This window comes from Mercenaria mercenaria, chromosome 3, assembly GCF_021730395.1.
Source record: "Mercenaria mercenaria strain notata chromosome 3, MADL_Memer_1, whole genome shotgun sequence".
Taxonomy (NCBI): Eukaryota; Metazoa; Mollusca; class Bivalvia; order Venerida; family Veneridae; genus Mercenaria; species Mercenaria mercenaria.
The window spans coordinates 37925779-37939264 of NC_069363.1; the positions used below are offsets into that span (position 1 = coordinate 37925779).

The window sequence follows — 13486 nt, forward strand, 5'->3', positions numbered from 1 at the left end:
TCTCTAGAGGCCATATATTTCATGAGATCTTCATGAAAATTGGTCAGAATGTTAACCTTGATGATATCTAGGTCAAGTTCGAAAGTGGGTCACGTGCCCTCAAAAACTAGGTCAGTAGGTCAAATAATAGAAAAACCTTGTGACCTCTCTAGAGGCCATATTTTTCATGGGATCTGTATAAAAGTTGGTCTGAATGTTCACCTTTATGATATCTAGGTCATTTTCGAAAGTGGGTCACGTGCCGTCAAAAACTAGGTCAGTAGGTCAAATAATAGAAAAACCTTGTGACCTCTCTAAAGGCCATATTTTTCATGGGATCTGTATGAAAGTTGGTCTGAATGTTCATCTTGATGATATCTAGGTCAAGTTCGAAACAGGGTCATGTGCGGTCAAAAACTAGGTCAGTAGGTCTAAAAATAGAAAAACCTTGTGACCTCTCTAGAGGCCATACTTGTGAATGGATCTCCATAAAAATTGGTCAGAATGTTCACCTTGATGATATCTAGGTCAAGTTTGAAACTGGGTCATGTACCTTAAAAAACTAGGTCAGTAGGTCAAATAATAAAAAAAACTTTGTGACCTCTCTAGAGGCCATACTTTTCATGGGATCTGTATGAAAGTTGGTCTGAATGTTCATCTTGATGATATCTAGGCCAAGTTTGAAACTGGGTCAACTGCGTTCAAAAACTAGGTCAGTAGGTCTAAAATTAGAAAAATCTTTTGACCTCTCTAGAGGCCATATTTTTCAATGGATCTTCATGAAAATTGATCTGAATGTTCACCTTGATGATATCTAGGTCAGTTTCGAAAGTGGGTCACGTGCGGTCAAAAACTAGGCCAGTAGGTATAAAAATAGAAAAACCTTGTGACCTCTCTAGAGGCCATATTTTTCATGAGATCTTCATGAAAATTAGTGAGAATGTACACCTTGATGATATCTAGGTAAAATTCAAAACAGGGTCACGTACCTTCGAAAACTAGGTCAATAGGTCAAATAATAGAAAAACCTTGTGACCTCTCTAGAGACCATATTTTTCAATGGATCTTCTTGAAAATTGGTCAGAATTTTTATCTTGATGATAATATCTAGGTCATGTTCAAAACTGGGTCACATGAGCTCAAAAACTAGGTCACTATGTCAAATAATAGAAAAAATGACTTCATACTCAAAACTGGGTCATGTGGGAAGAGGTGAGCGATTCAGGACCATCATGGTCCTCTTGTTTAATTTCATATTTGAGTTACAATCTCTATATTCATTTAGGTGTCTTTATTTTTAAATTTTTAAAAAGTTATGTTATGGAAATAATTTCAATTTTGCTTTTATTTTACGAAAAGTGCACCCTAGTGGACAGGTGCTCACAGGAAATGCTTTGTTCGCAGTGAATACAGGACTTCATTTGATCACTGAATATTATCCATCACTCAAAAATAATTCAAGAAAGATTTCCAGTTGGTAAAAAAAAATATTATTTTCTTTTAAAAGATCAAGAATTGGCCAGAAAATGAAAAAAAATGTCATTAATAAGCATAAAGCCACATGAATGAGACAAATAGGTAATGACGTCACCGTGACACCGGCTTTCTATAACTTTTGCAACATATGATATTCGCTGTTATAGGTATGATGACACTAAATTTTTTTTTCTTTTCAAGTGAATAGGTTCTCGCGAATTATTTTGAGCAGTGAATAGTTTCTTTGTCGTTTAAGCTACGCTTGCTCAGAGGCTTTGCCTTTTTCATATTAATGAAAAAACATCATGTAGTTAAATATCTAATGAATATATTAGAAATAATTTGTGGATTTTATTGCTTATTGCTGCTTAGAAATAAAAGTAACAGCATTTCCATATACTGATACTAACAGTTAGCTGCTGTGGAAAACACCATGATACAACAGAATATAAGTCTTTTTCATTGGTTGTAGATGCAGACTATAATACGAGCTCAAGGGTTATTGTTGATGCAATAATGAGGCTGGGTTACAACTGAAGCATTTACCCAAGGGCCAGATATTCCCTCTGCACCTACAACAAGTTATAGATCCTTTTTCTTGCGTATCTAATATTCCACAAATAATTTTTAAAAAGTCAAATGATCAACATTTTTAAGCCACTGTGATTTCTTTTAAGCAATATTTTTAATTAGAAGCACAATCATGGATTTATATGGACGTATGCATTTATTCCTAAAAGGAATTCATTATAACATCATTTCAAGCCTGAGAGTCATCCTTCACACAGGGATGTGAGACAAATTTTAGTTTGCACTGGCCGCAACGCCAGAAGCTCCTGTCCCATATGCAAGATGACACCAGTATTTACAGTATTAGAACTTGATTATAGTGTTATCTCTATTATTGACCTGTAACTTACCCCTACAAATGACAGATATTTCCTGTGAAATAAAATTCTTAGCAAATTTGATGCTCATGAGCCACACCTTCTATATAATAATGCATGTTAATCCTTGCAGTGGTGTTCACACTTATTCACTATTTCGTGTACATTCTAAGTATATGTAGTTAGTTGTGTGTATCTCACTATTAAGTCTGTATTGTAAAGAATGCATGCTCAGTCTCAGTAAAAGACAAGGTTTGGTCACGCGAATCAAACCCACAGCCTCCAGATAGAGCGGCTGAATCATTGTTCTTACTGATCTTGCCAGTTTATAGAAATGAATGGCTTCCGACTGGTATATTATGAGCTTAGTGTAAATGAATAACAACAGGTCTTAGTAATTATCTACCAATAAATGTTTCAGAGTGCTCAAGGTGAGCTATTGTGATCACCCTGCATTGTCAGCAATTTCACTGTTAACACTTTAAAGGTTACAATTTTGCACCAATCTTAATGAAAATTGGTTAGAATGTTACACTCAATAAAATCTCACACGATTTTGTTACAGGGTTATCTAGGATTAAAAAATAGGTCAGTAGGTCAATTAATAAAAAACCTTGCTAACACACTAGAGGCCACATTTTGTACTTTAAATCTTCATAAAATTTTGTCAGAATATTTGGCACTATGAAATCTAGTTTAATTTTGAAAATAGGTTACCTTAGGTCTTAAACAAGGTCAGTAGGTCAAGTCATAGAAAAACCCAGATAGCACTACAAAAACCACATTTTCTACTTGATCATAAAGTCAAGAATGGTAGTTAATGTTCAGAACTGGGTTACCTCAGGTCTGAAACTAGGTCACAAAGTCAAGTCGTAGAAAAACTTTGTTAGAGGCCACATTTTCTGTTTGATCTTCATTTAAGTTTGCCAGAATGTGTGTCTCTATGAAATTGAGATCAGATTTAAAACTAGGTCTTAACTTAGGTCACTAGTTCAAATCACTGAAAACCCTAGTTTACACCATAGGGGCTACATTTTCTGTATGATATTCATAAATATTTGTCAGAATATTTGTCTCAATGAAATCTGTTTGAAGTTGAAAAGTGAGATGCCAGAGTAAAACAAAACTTAAGGTATGTAGGTTAAATAATAGAAATACACATTTTTTGCCATAAAATTGACATAATTAAAGATATGTATGTAAAAAATTCAAAGAGATTCTCATACCACTCTCAGAGACTTTTAGAATTATGTATTGTTTCTGTCTTGCCAAATTAAAGCCACAATTGACCAAGAAAACCTGTTACAAATTGGGCAGATCAGTAATATGTTTTAAATCGGTTCATTGCAGTTTAAAAGAAGCTTTACTTAAAAAAAATTTATGTTGTAGTTAACAGATTTGTGGTAACTACATTTATATGTTGAAATAATTAGAATTAGAATTGCTTTTCAGGTAAATTATCTAAAGACAGTCAGCAACAAGAGTTTAGTGACAGTATATTTTATTGTGACCTGAAAGTCCGTAGTGATAGTGAACTCACCTCTACTGCCAGTGTAAACTCTGCTGAAGGTTCAGAACAAACAAAGTGTCTTCTGTTGGACATTGAACCAGACGATGCAGTAAAATCACGGACTGGTTCACAAGTTTCAACAGAAAGTGAAGAAAAGGATATTGAACAAACCCTATGTGCCAAAACTAACAGAAATGTCTCAAGAAATACAGGAAGCTGGGCTGTGATAGATAAATCAGACATTATTGCTGAAGAAGATGTGAAGGCAGGTAATAAGACTGATAACAGTGATGATCCAAATGAAACTTGGAAGCCATACACATCTAACAGTAAAAATCAGAGTCAGGTTGACCTTGAACCGGGTAAATCAGGCAAGTTCATTACAACTTTGAAAAAGATGAGATTTGGAAGAAGACAGATTTCAGAACCTGGCCCAATTCCTAGACCTAAGCCACAGGTATATTTATTATTTTGTATACAGTAAAGTGGAATATAGTTAACTGTAAGATATATAATTGAAAACACATTTTCAGTCCAAATTTAATTCTTGTGTAAGAGTGCCATTTCCTGTTGAAAAGTAATTTGCCATTGTAGCATAAAAGTGCTGCAGTTGTCATTTTTGGATTTTTTTATGCTCCCCAAAGGAGGGAGCATATAGTTGCCACCTTGTTTAACAGGAAAGTAAACATGTGAGAGATTCTTATGCTCACACTGTGTTAACATACCTTTTAAAGCTTATATATATACATATATATATATATATATATATATATATATATATATATATATATATATATATATATATATATATATATGGACAATTTTTGGCAAAGGGTAAATGTATTACTTGCGATACGTTGTTACCTTCACATTACTGGGCTCGGGCACTAACCAATCCTGCAGGATTCTGCAGATGTTATAACACAAAAAAACATACATTATCCCTACAGAACAAACAGTAACTGTTGTAGACATGTGTTATTTATACAGTTACACATTCTGTATTTGGCTGTCTGAAAATTTCAAAGTAACCATTTTCAACTATCAAAACTTTTTTGAGCCAGTTACAGTATAAAAGGTCAAGTATTTTGAATTTAAATAAGAAAATGGGCTTAAACAGCCTCATTTAAAGAGCCATATGAATAAATGTTTGAGCCACTTTCTTTCAGTTGTAGCAAATGGCTCAGGTGGTGGATGGCAGAGTGATCCTTAAAAAGTTTTGCATGTAAGCAGGTTTCTCAGACTCACTGATGCTACTTGACTAAGTGGTTTCATATTCAATATGTGTTTTCTGCATAATTAGTTAACTCTCAGACAAGCAACTGAGGCTTACATTTCGTCAAAATTATGCTTCTTTTTAAGGTAGTTCTGCATGTTAGGATCTTTTTTTTTTCATCAGTGTAGAATTTTATTAAGCCCTGATTTTTAAAACTTCAAAATATACTTGAATAATTCAATTTGATTTTTTGCTAGACTGATCCGAAAAATTTGGACTTAATGTTTTCATAATGGGAGTATTAGGGAAAATCACAAATTTGATAACATTTTCATTAATTGAAAATGTGTAGATTTTAATGGAACTTCTCAAAGTTGTAAATATACAACTGGTCTATAATATAATGCGTGTGTTTGTTTTTGAGATATTTGCCTCCGGTTTATCAAACTTGCAGAACTACCTTAACTTAAAAATTTTGGTGGAGGTATAAGCAGGTTTCTCAGGAAATACTAGACTGAATACTTTGAAACTATTCTCAGGCCTTTGACATCATGAAATGACTGGTTTGAGCCAGGTTTCAAAACTCGGGTTACTTTGCACAATTTTCAATTTTGATATTTTGGTAAAGTTTTTGTACTTAAAAAAGTATTTATCATAATTGTTATGTAGAAGGATGTGATAATATTTTACTGTTGTTTAAATATGTGATTTTAGGAACTGTAAATTGTTTTTGGAAATTCATGTAGCATTGATTTTAAAGTGAAATTTGATACAGTCCCTGAATTACTAACAGACTTAGAGTTCAATACAGTTGCAGATGTAATATTATGTAGGAATTTGAACTTAAAATACAAACTTCCAGTAGGCACTATTTAATTCAGATATACTGTGTAGTTAACTTTAAGCCCATCCGCTTAGTTGGTCTACGGATCACGGGGTTGTGAGTTCGATCCCTGGGCGGGGCATAAGTTCTCCATGACAATTTGATAAAAGACATTGTGTCTGAAATCATTCGTCTTCCACCTCTTATAATTCATGTGGCAAAGTTGGCAGTTACTTGCGGAGAACAGGTTTGTTCTGGTACAGAATCCAGGAACACTGGTTAGGTTAATTGCCCGCCGTTACATGACTGAAATACTGTTGAAAAACGGCGTTGAACCCAAAACAAACAAACAAACAAGTTAACTTGATCAAGTCATTGAGCATTTGGCAATTAGCATGGCGCACTGGCCTTCTATACTGCAGGTAGAAATTTAATTTGTAAGTCAGTGCTTTGAAAAGGAAATAATATTAAATCAAGAAATGCCCAGAGGAAATGCCCTCTATTGATTTGTGTGCATACCCTTGCAAAAATGCAGTTGAAAATCCAAGGAATTCTTTGAAAATTCATTGGAAATCATTGCAGTAAAGTTCAAGGAATTTCTAAGAATTCTTTGCAAAAGTTTGGAAAGGTTTGATGGAAAAACATTGGAAAACATTGCTGGTATTGGCACAAAATTCCAATGAATTCCTATGAATTCCAATGAAATTTGTGATGAAAATCCAAATAATTTCAAAGAATTGCAACCTAGAAAAAGATAGGAAATCTTTGGAATTTCAATAAGGCCTGGCAATGAGGAAAAGATTGCAATTCATTGAAATTTTTACTATTGTACCTAAACAGATACAATATTAACTATGGAAAACTTTAGAATACCTGGAAATTCTAAAGAAATTCCAAGAAATCCAAAGAAAAAAAAGAAATAATATCATTACAAAATTATTTTAATAAAATAACAATAATTTTAATTATTAATAATATGGTGACAGATCTGGGCTTCACAAAACACAAAAAGCATAAAATTCAAAAGGGAATAACACATCTGTCAGCAGCTTTTACATCTATGGTTAAGAATAATAAAAATTCACTTAGCTTAAACTTAAAAATTAAACTAAAAGATATATTAAATATAAAAATTATTTGGTGGAAAGTTATGAATACAACAAAATCATTTTTGGAGTATTGTAGGCTCAATATAAGGTGGCATCAGAATGTCTCTTTGCTTTTCCAAAACCATCACCTGGGTCAGGAACTTCATTCCAGCCATTTCTGAAAATGATATAACATATAATATAGAAACAAATTATATTATTAATTGTGATTAAAATATAATTTTAGACAATACAATATTACCTAGTATAATAGTATGTGAAATGAAAACTCTAAAGCCAGTTTTAATTTGTAGTTACCATTTAAACATTCTACATGTATTGAAACCATTAATTATTTATTGGACACTGAAATGAAAATATTGAGAGCACCGCCTGAGGGTATTATACTATCCCTCATCTGTGTAAGTGCTTGACCATACAATATGCAAGTTTTTTTTAATCAGACAAGATTAAAAAGATATCTTAGAACTTAGTACTGACAAAAAATTAATGTCATAAAATGTTGGTGTAATGATCAGCCTGTCAGTGTGACGTTAACCCCAACAAAATAAATAAATTACCAGCCTTTTATAGTAATTTGTATAGTATAATTGTTTGCAAATTTTAACTTACAATTTAGTTGAAATATTCTGTAATTTATGTTTGATGGGATTTCTGTCTGTGATCTCACATCATCCTGTACATAGCATAGTCACTGAAGCCACTACATCAATTCATACATATGTGTTGAAGGCATACTTCTAATAACTAGATATGCACACTCTTTCATCATGATCTGAAAATGTTTATAGACTCTGTTGTAAGTCAGAGGTTCAAAGTGATTTATCTATCATTTTAGTACTTATTACAAGAAATAAAGAATTGAAAAATGCAATAATTAAGTATTAAATAAACTGTTGCTTCAGAAGCATAATTATCTATCATTAACACACACCTGAAAAAGTTACCTGTAACCAGGTGAAAGTTCAATCTACTGAGATGAATAAAGTTCCTGTTTCAGTCTATTAATTCTAGACCTGTGACATATTGCTTTAAAACTTACATTTTACATTAGAAAGTTTGATGTTCTTACCTGATATCCCTCAATCTGACTAAAGTACATATCCTATTACGCTACGCATAGGATCTGAGAACGACCTATTCATTGCCTCGATCTGACGATCCTTTCGCTAGCCAATCAGAGCCTAACTTACAACATCTTGCAAATCTACCTGTAGCCTTGACTTTTGATATTTACAATTTTTATGTCATAATGTATCAGATAGCCGGTTAGCTCAGTCGGTAGGCCACTTGCTTTGTAAGTGAGGGGTCCCGGGTTCGAGCCCTGGAATGACTGCACATTTTTCTTACTCTTTGACATTCGAACAAGTCGTCTGATTGGATAAAATAAAAATAGCAATACTGGAAATCCAAAATATACAGAAGACGAATGTGAATGGGTCGTTCTCAGATCTTCGTTTAGAAGATCAAGTACTTTAGTCAGATTGTGATATCCCTCTAAAAACATTTTAGAGTTTCAAGTTAGCTTTATTCCATTTGCCTCCAACAACATGAACAAAGAACTTCCTGTTTACATTCAAATTTTTGTATTCATGAGCGATTTTCTTTGGTACAATATAGTTACTGAAAGGAATACTAGAATGTTCTTAAAATATAATTATATGTATACAGTTGAACTGTTCATGGGAGAATTTATCCATTTATTTGCTCACAGAATTTGCAAAGATCACAGAAAAAAAAACTGGCAGAAATATTGGGATTATTTTTTTGGGTACAGGTGTAAAACGGCTTCAGAAGCCTGTATTTTCATTGGTCGTTATCTTGATCAGAATGTCCAGGTGTTATCAGCTATCTCTGTGTGTTAACACATCAGTATACATTGAACAGCAGTATATAAATGACTGTAAAAGTAATCATTGCCAATCATCAAAGGAATAGATTTATTCAGTTATGATGATGTAACATTATAAGCATAATTTCATTAACAATTTGTTGGACTCATGACATGACTTTTAATGCCTATTATCTGATGTTGTTGTTTGAGGTGTTCAATAACCAAGAAATAAATAGCTTATATAATGGGACACAATTTTATTATTTTCAATGATATATCTTGTTACATCAATTAATAAAATGATAGAATTCTAATTTACATCTTTTTATTATACAAAATGAAAACATTGACTTAAATTTTAATTTGTTAGATTGCTTATTTCATTTCAATTGTTTTGGATACCTATATGACCATTAAACTAAGAAAAGTAATTACAGTTGGAATTAAAACTTGCTTGTGAAATAATTGCAAAAGTGTGGACTTTCCCTTTTTGAAAGAATTTATAAGCTAAAACTAAAGTCCAAGTTATTCCAATATTTTCCAAATGCTAGAAACTCAGAACACAAAAGTCCAAGGATTTCCAAAGACATTGAAATCTGATTTGAGGGAGTAAAATATAAGTCCAAAGTAATCCATAGTTTTCTGCTTTGGAAAACATTGGATTTGTTTGGATTATTTTTTCAAAGTTTTCCATAGTATTCTAAAAGTATAATCCAAACAAATCTTAAGATTTTCAATGAATTCTTTGCTGCAATTTAAATTAAAAAATCTTACTAGGAAAACTTTGCATTATCTTAAGAAATATAAGGAATCTTTTGGAATGAGGAAAACATTGGAATTTTTTTTGCAGGGGTACTATGGTCACAGTGCTCTTATTGAACAAAAAAATACATGTCTATGATCCTCAAACTTAGTGGTCAAAATACTCATGTATAGTGAATGATCCATATTGCTTTGAGATCAGTTTGGCAAAAGTCAGAGTAACTGTTTGTGCAAAACGATTTTCCACTCATCATCTCAAGAAACCCTTGACCTTCGATCTTCAAATTTGACAGGCACATATTTCATTTGGCAGTGCATGACCCCTATTGATTTTGAGGCCGATGGGTCAAAGGTCAAGGTAAATGGTAAAAATATCTTGAAAACCCCATGACCTATGATCTCTTACTTGTCAGGCATTTTGCCCATGGGTAGTGGATGACCTTTATGATTTTTAGGTCAGTGAGTCAAAGGTCAGTGTCATCAAATGTAGTAAAATGAAGCTAGATAATTTAGGTTGAGGTTTACATTTATATGTATATTATGGCCCTTTTTTGAAATAAGATATTGTTTTGCATTCATCTATCAAACTGTACTTAAGTAACACATCGATTTACACAAAACTTACTAATCTTCAGATCTTCTTACATAACTGAGCAGAATAACTCTTGATTGATTTTGGTAGGATTTTATTGGCCTGTTTTGACTAAGAAAATTTGGTCAATGTTCTGCATACTAATTCTCAAGCTGTAGCTTAGTTACAACTATATAATCTTTGACTTAAACTTCCCAAAAAGGTATCCAGTAAAATTCTCATCAAACATACTTGCATGATCAAGTTAGAGAACTCTTGGTCGAAATTAATTCAAATTTTAGCCCATCTTTGACTTAGAAATTTTGGTAGAAGATTTGCATAGTTGTTATCATTGCCATTATGAAATTACAAATTATAATAAAATAACTTGATTAGGCCAGAGTTTTTTTATCTTTCGTTTTACGGGAGATTTTTGAAAAATGAGCAGGGGGAGGAGGGAAAAAAAATAAAAATAAAAAGCTTGAAAGTGCGCATCTCGGAAAAAAATAAAAATAAAATAGAATTTTTTAAGATTTTTTTTATTTTGATGAACTTTCGATTCAAGTTTTGTTTACTTGTGTTTGTGTCCAGTATTTAATATTGTGATGTATTGTTATGTTTTAAGACTATAAAAGCCATTTATACAGGATGAACATTGAATAAAATTTTCATGCATGCTTGTGAATAAACTGCTTCAGGCACTGTAACTCACACTGGCAAGTCTTTAAAATTCAGAAAGCTTGTTTTACTCATTTAAGTGGAAGACAAAAATTATTTTATCTGTTACAACAGCTACAGTAAATTTCAGTGACAGCAAGTAGCGACTAAACACATCTGGTATAAAGTGGCTTAGTAGTGTAGTAGTTTTGGTGGTTTGGTTTGCTTGCATCTTCTGCTGTGTAACCTCTGCTTTTTATACATAATATTTACTTATTGTATCTTTCACCAATATCATCTTTAACAAGCTAACTTTACAGTTTATGCCAGCTCAAATATACTGGATTTTATCAGCAAAATAAAGTATTTAATAACTTTGAATAACAGTCACAGTGCAGAGGGCAAGATTTTTTTTTCAGTGATGAAAAACGAAAGATAATCTAGCAAAAAGTAATCTGAAAATTTACCTTATTTAACTCTGTAATTTGCACCTTTTTATAATACACTTAGTTCAAGTACTGAAGTTGCTTCTGTAATCTGCACCTTTTTATACTACACTAAGTCAAGTACTGAAGTTGCATCACTTTTTGTTAAAATATTGTCTCCAATAAAAAGTATTCTTTATTATTCTTTATACACTTATGAATTCTATTGAAGTTACAAAAGAAATGGACCATCTGTCTGAGATTTTGCCAACACTACCAGCTGCTTTATGCCAGACAGTCCCAAGCCTGTGTAAAGTGTGAGGGGTCACCATTGAAATAGAAATGTAAAAAAATCTGCTGTTACAAACATTTATTTGTTCTGCAAACAACTAATGTTTTGAATAAAATTTAATGTCAAAGCACCTTTGATATTGTATTACCTTTCTATGGCAAACTTGTAAGTAATAGTTATAGTATGTGTGAGAGTGTGTTACCAGGATATATCAGAGCTAGGGGTACATCGAGGGTATTTTTCTCTGCACATATCGTCGAGGCCGGTAGGCCGAGACAGATATGTGAAGAGAAAAATAACGAGATGTACCCCTAGCTCTGATATATCCTGGTAACACACGAGCACTACATATTATAACTGTTTTATCGCATAGTTTATCATTAAAATTTATATATTATTTTCATTTAAATTTGTTTATTATTATTTTTACTATTTTGATTCCCTTTCTGCGCCTCGCTGACTGAAACACTAAAACTTCTGTTTTAGAAAATGTGTTCCCCAGATAAAAGTACCCAACAAATTTCTGCATAGGTTTTAAATCTTTGCATTTCATTGGCCAGACATATTGTAAAACTTGTTGTTTGTTTGTAAAAAAAAATCAAAGAAAAAGAAACATTTGAGAAATCTCAGAATTTCATATATTTCATGTATTTCTGAATTTGGCAATAACTATCAAGTTTTTGAAATATTCTAGTTTATTTATTCTTTTACTTTATAAATGTAGGTGTTTGTGACAATTCTTTCTCTGTGAATTGTAAATTGGAGCTAAAATCATCTTTTCTTTGAAAGGAAAAAATTATACTCCCTTGATAGGACCTCAATAGAGAAAAAGTGTTCCGATATATATCGGAACAGTTTTACTGTGCTGATATATATCGGAACCCTTTTTTCTTATGAAACTCTATAGAGATTTCCGTGTTGATATATATCGCAACAGTTTTGTAAGATATCAGCACAGTTTTGTAGTAATAATGTGTGTTACTATGTATAACATGCTGCAAAGATCAAAGGAAAATTGCCGCACTATGCGATAAGTTGAATCTATTGAAAACAAAATGTGAGTAAGACAATCTTTAGACAATTTAATACTTTTAATACTGTCACTTTTATGAAAGGAGTATTATGTACAATAGTATTATTTCCCGAAAAAATATATATTTTGAAAAGTGTCTAAAAAATTTGGACACAATCATCGTCCATCCACCCGTGTAGAAAGAGAGAGAAAAAAAACGTTAAAGATTATCGGTTACCGTAACTATTCAGTGATAAACTAAATAATGTTGACCTTGTTTTCATGATCGATTTACACCCCCTCTAAGAGCTAAAAGAAGTGTGTCAGTATCTTGACATCTGAAGCGGAGATCAAAGCGGTATTTTTGCTCGAGATTGTCATGGCATTACGTCATGTTTTCGCGCCATGTGACATATCACTGTCTGATCGTACCGCATCGGTTCTTAAAATTGCTGAGAAATAGAAATCAATAAAAAAATTCTTCTTTAATTTGTTATCAAAAGCGAATGTGCTATATCCCGTATAAAAGGTAAATGTCTCAAACGATAGTTACTATAGTGGATATCCTACCTCTGTGACCTATTTGCCCTCAAGGAATTTACATTATTGTTTGACAAGAAAAACTTTTAAATTGTTGGTCAAAAAAATACATGTACAAAGATTCATTTAAAACTTATTAAAAACCGCAGTGACATCACATTGCTTTATTTCAAAATCGCATTTCTACTTACGTTCACGAGGTCAGGTAACCTATTCTGCCGCACTAACAGAAATCTGTTTGCCAAAAATCGTCTTACTCCATGTATTCTAATCGCAGCCGCTTTTTCATTATTTAAGATTTTTTTATTCTGTTTTTTGTACTTTCTGGTTAAAAGTCTGAATTTTAAGCCCATAGTATTCATCATTTATTTACTTTTAGAAAGAAATAAGTAA

The 13486-nt window shown here is 32.3% G+C and overlaps 1 protein-coding gene across 2 annotated transcripts in view; it reads left to right on the forward strand.

Annotated features, from left to right (window-relative positions):
- Positions 1-13486, forward strand: part of LOC123525043 (TBC1 domain family member 2B-like) — a 72166-nt gene that overhangs the window by 8798 nt on the left and 49882 nt on the right. For both annotated transcript variants that reach the window (XM_045303722.2, XM_045303726.2), the window contains one exon: positions 3795-4309. In XM_045303722.2, coding sequence (XP_045159657.2) covers positions 3795-4309 — 515 coding nt within the window. The remainder of the gene's footprint in view (positions 1-3794; positions 4310-13486) is intronic.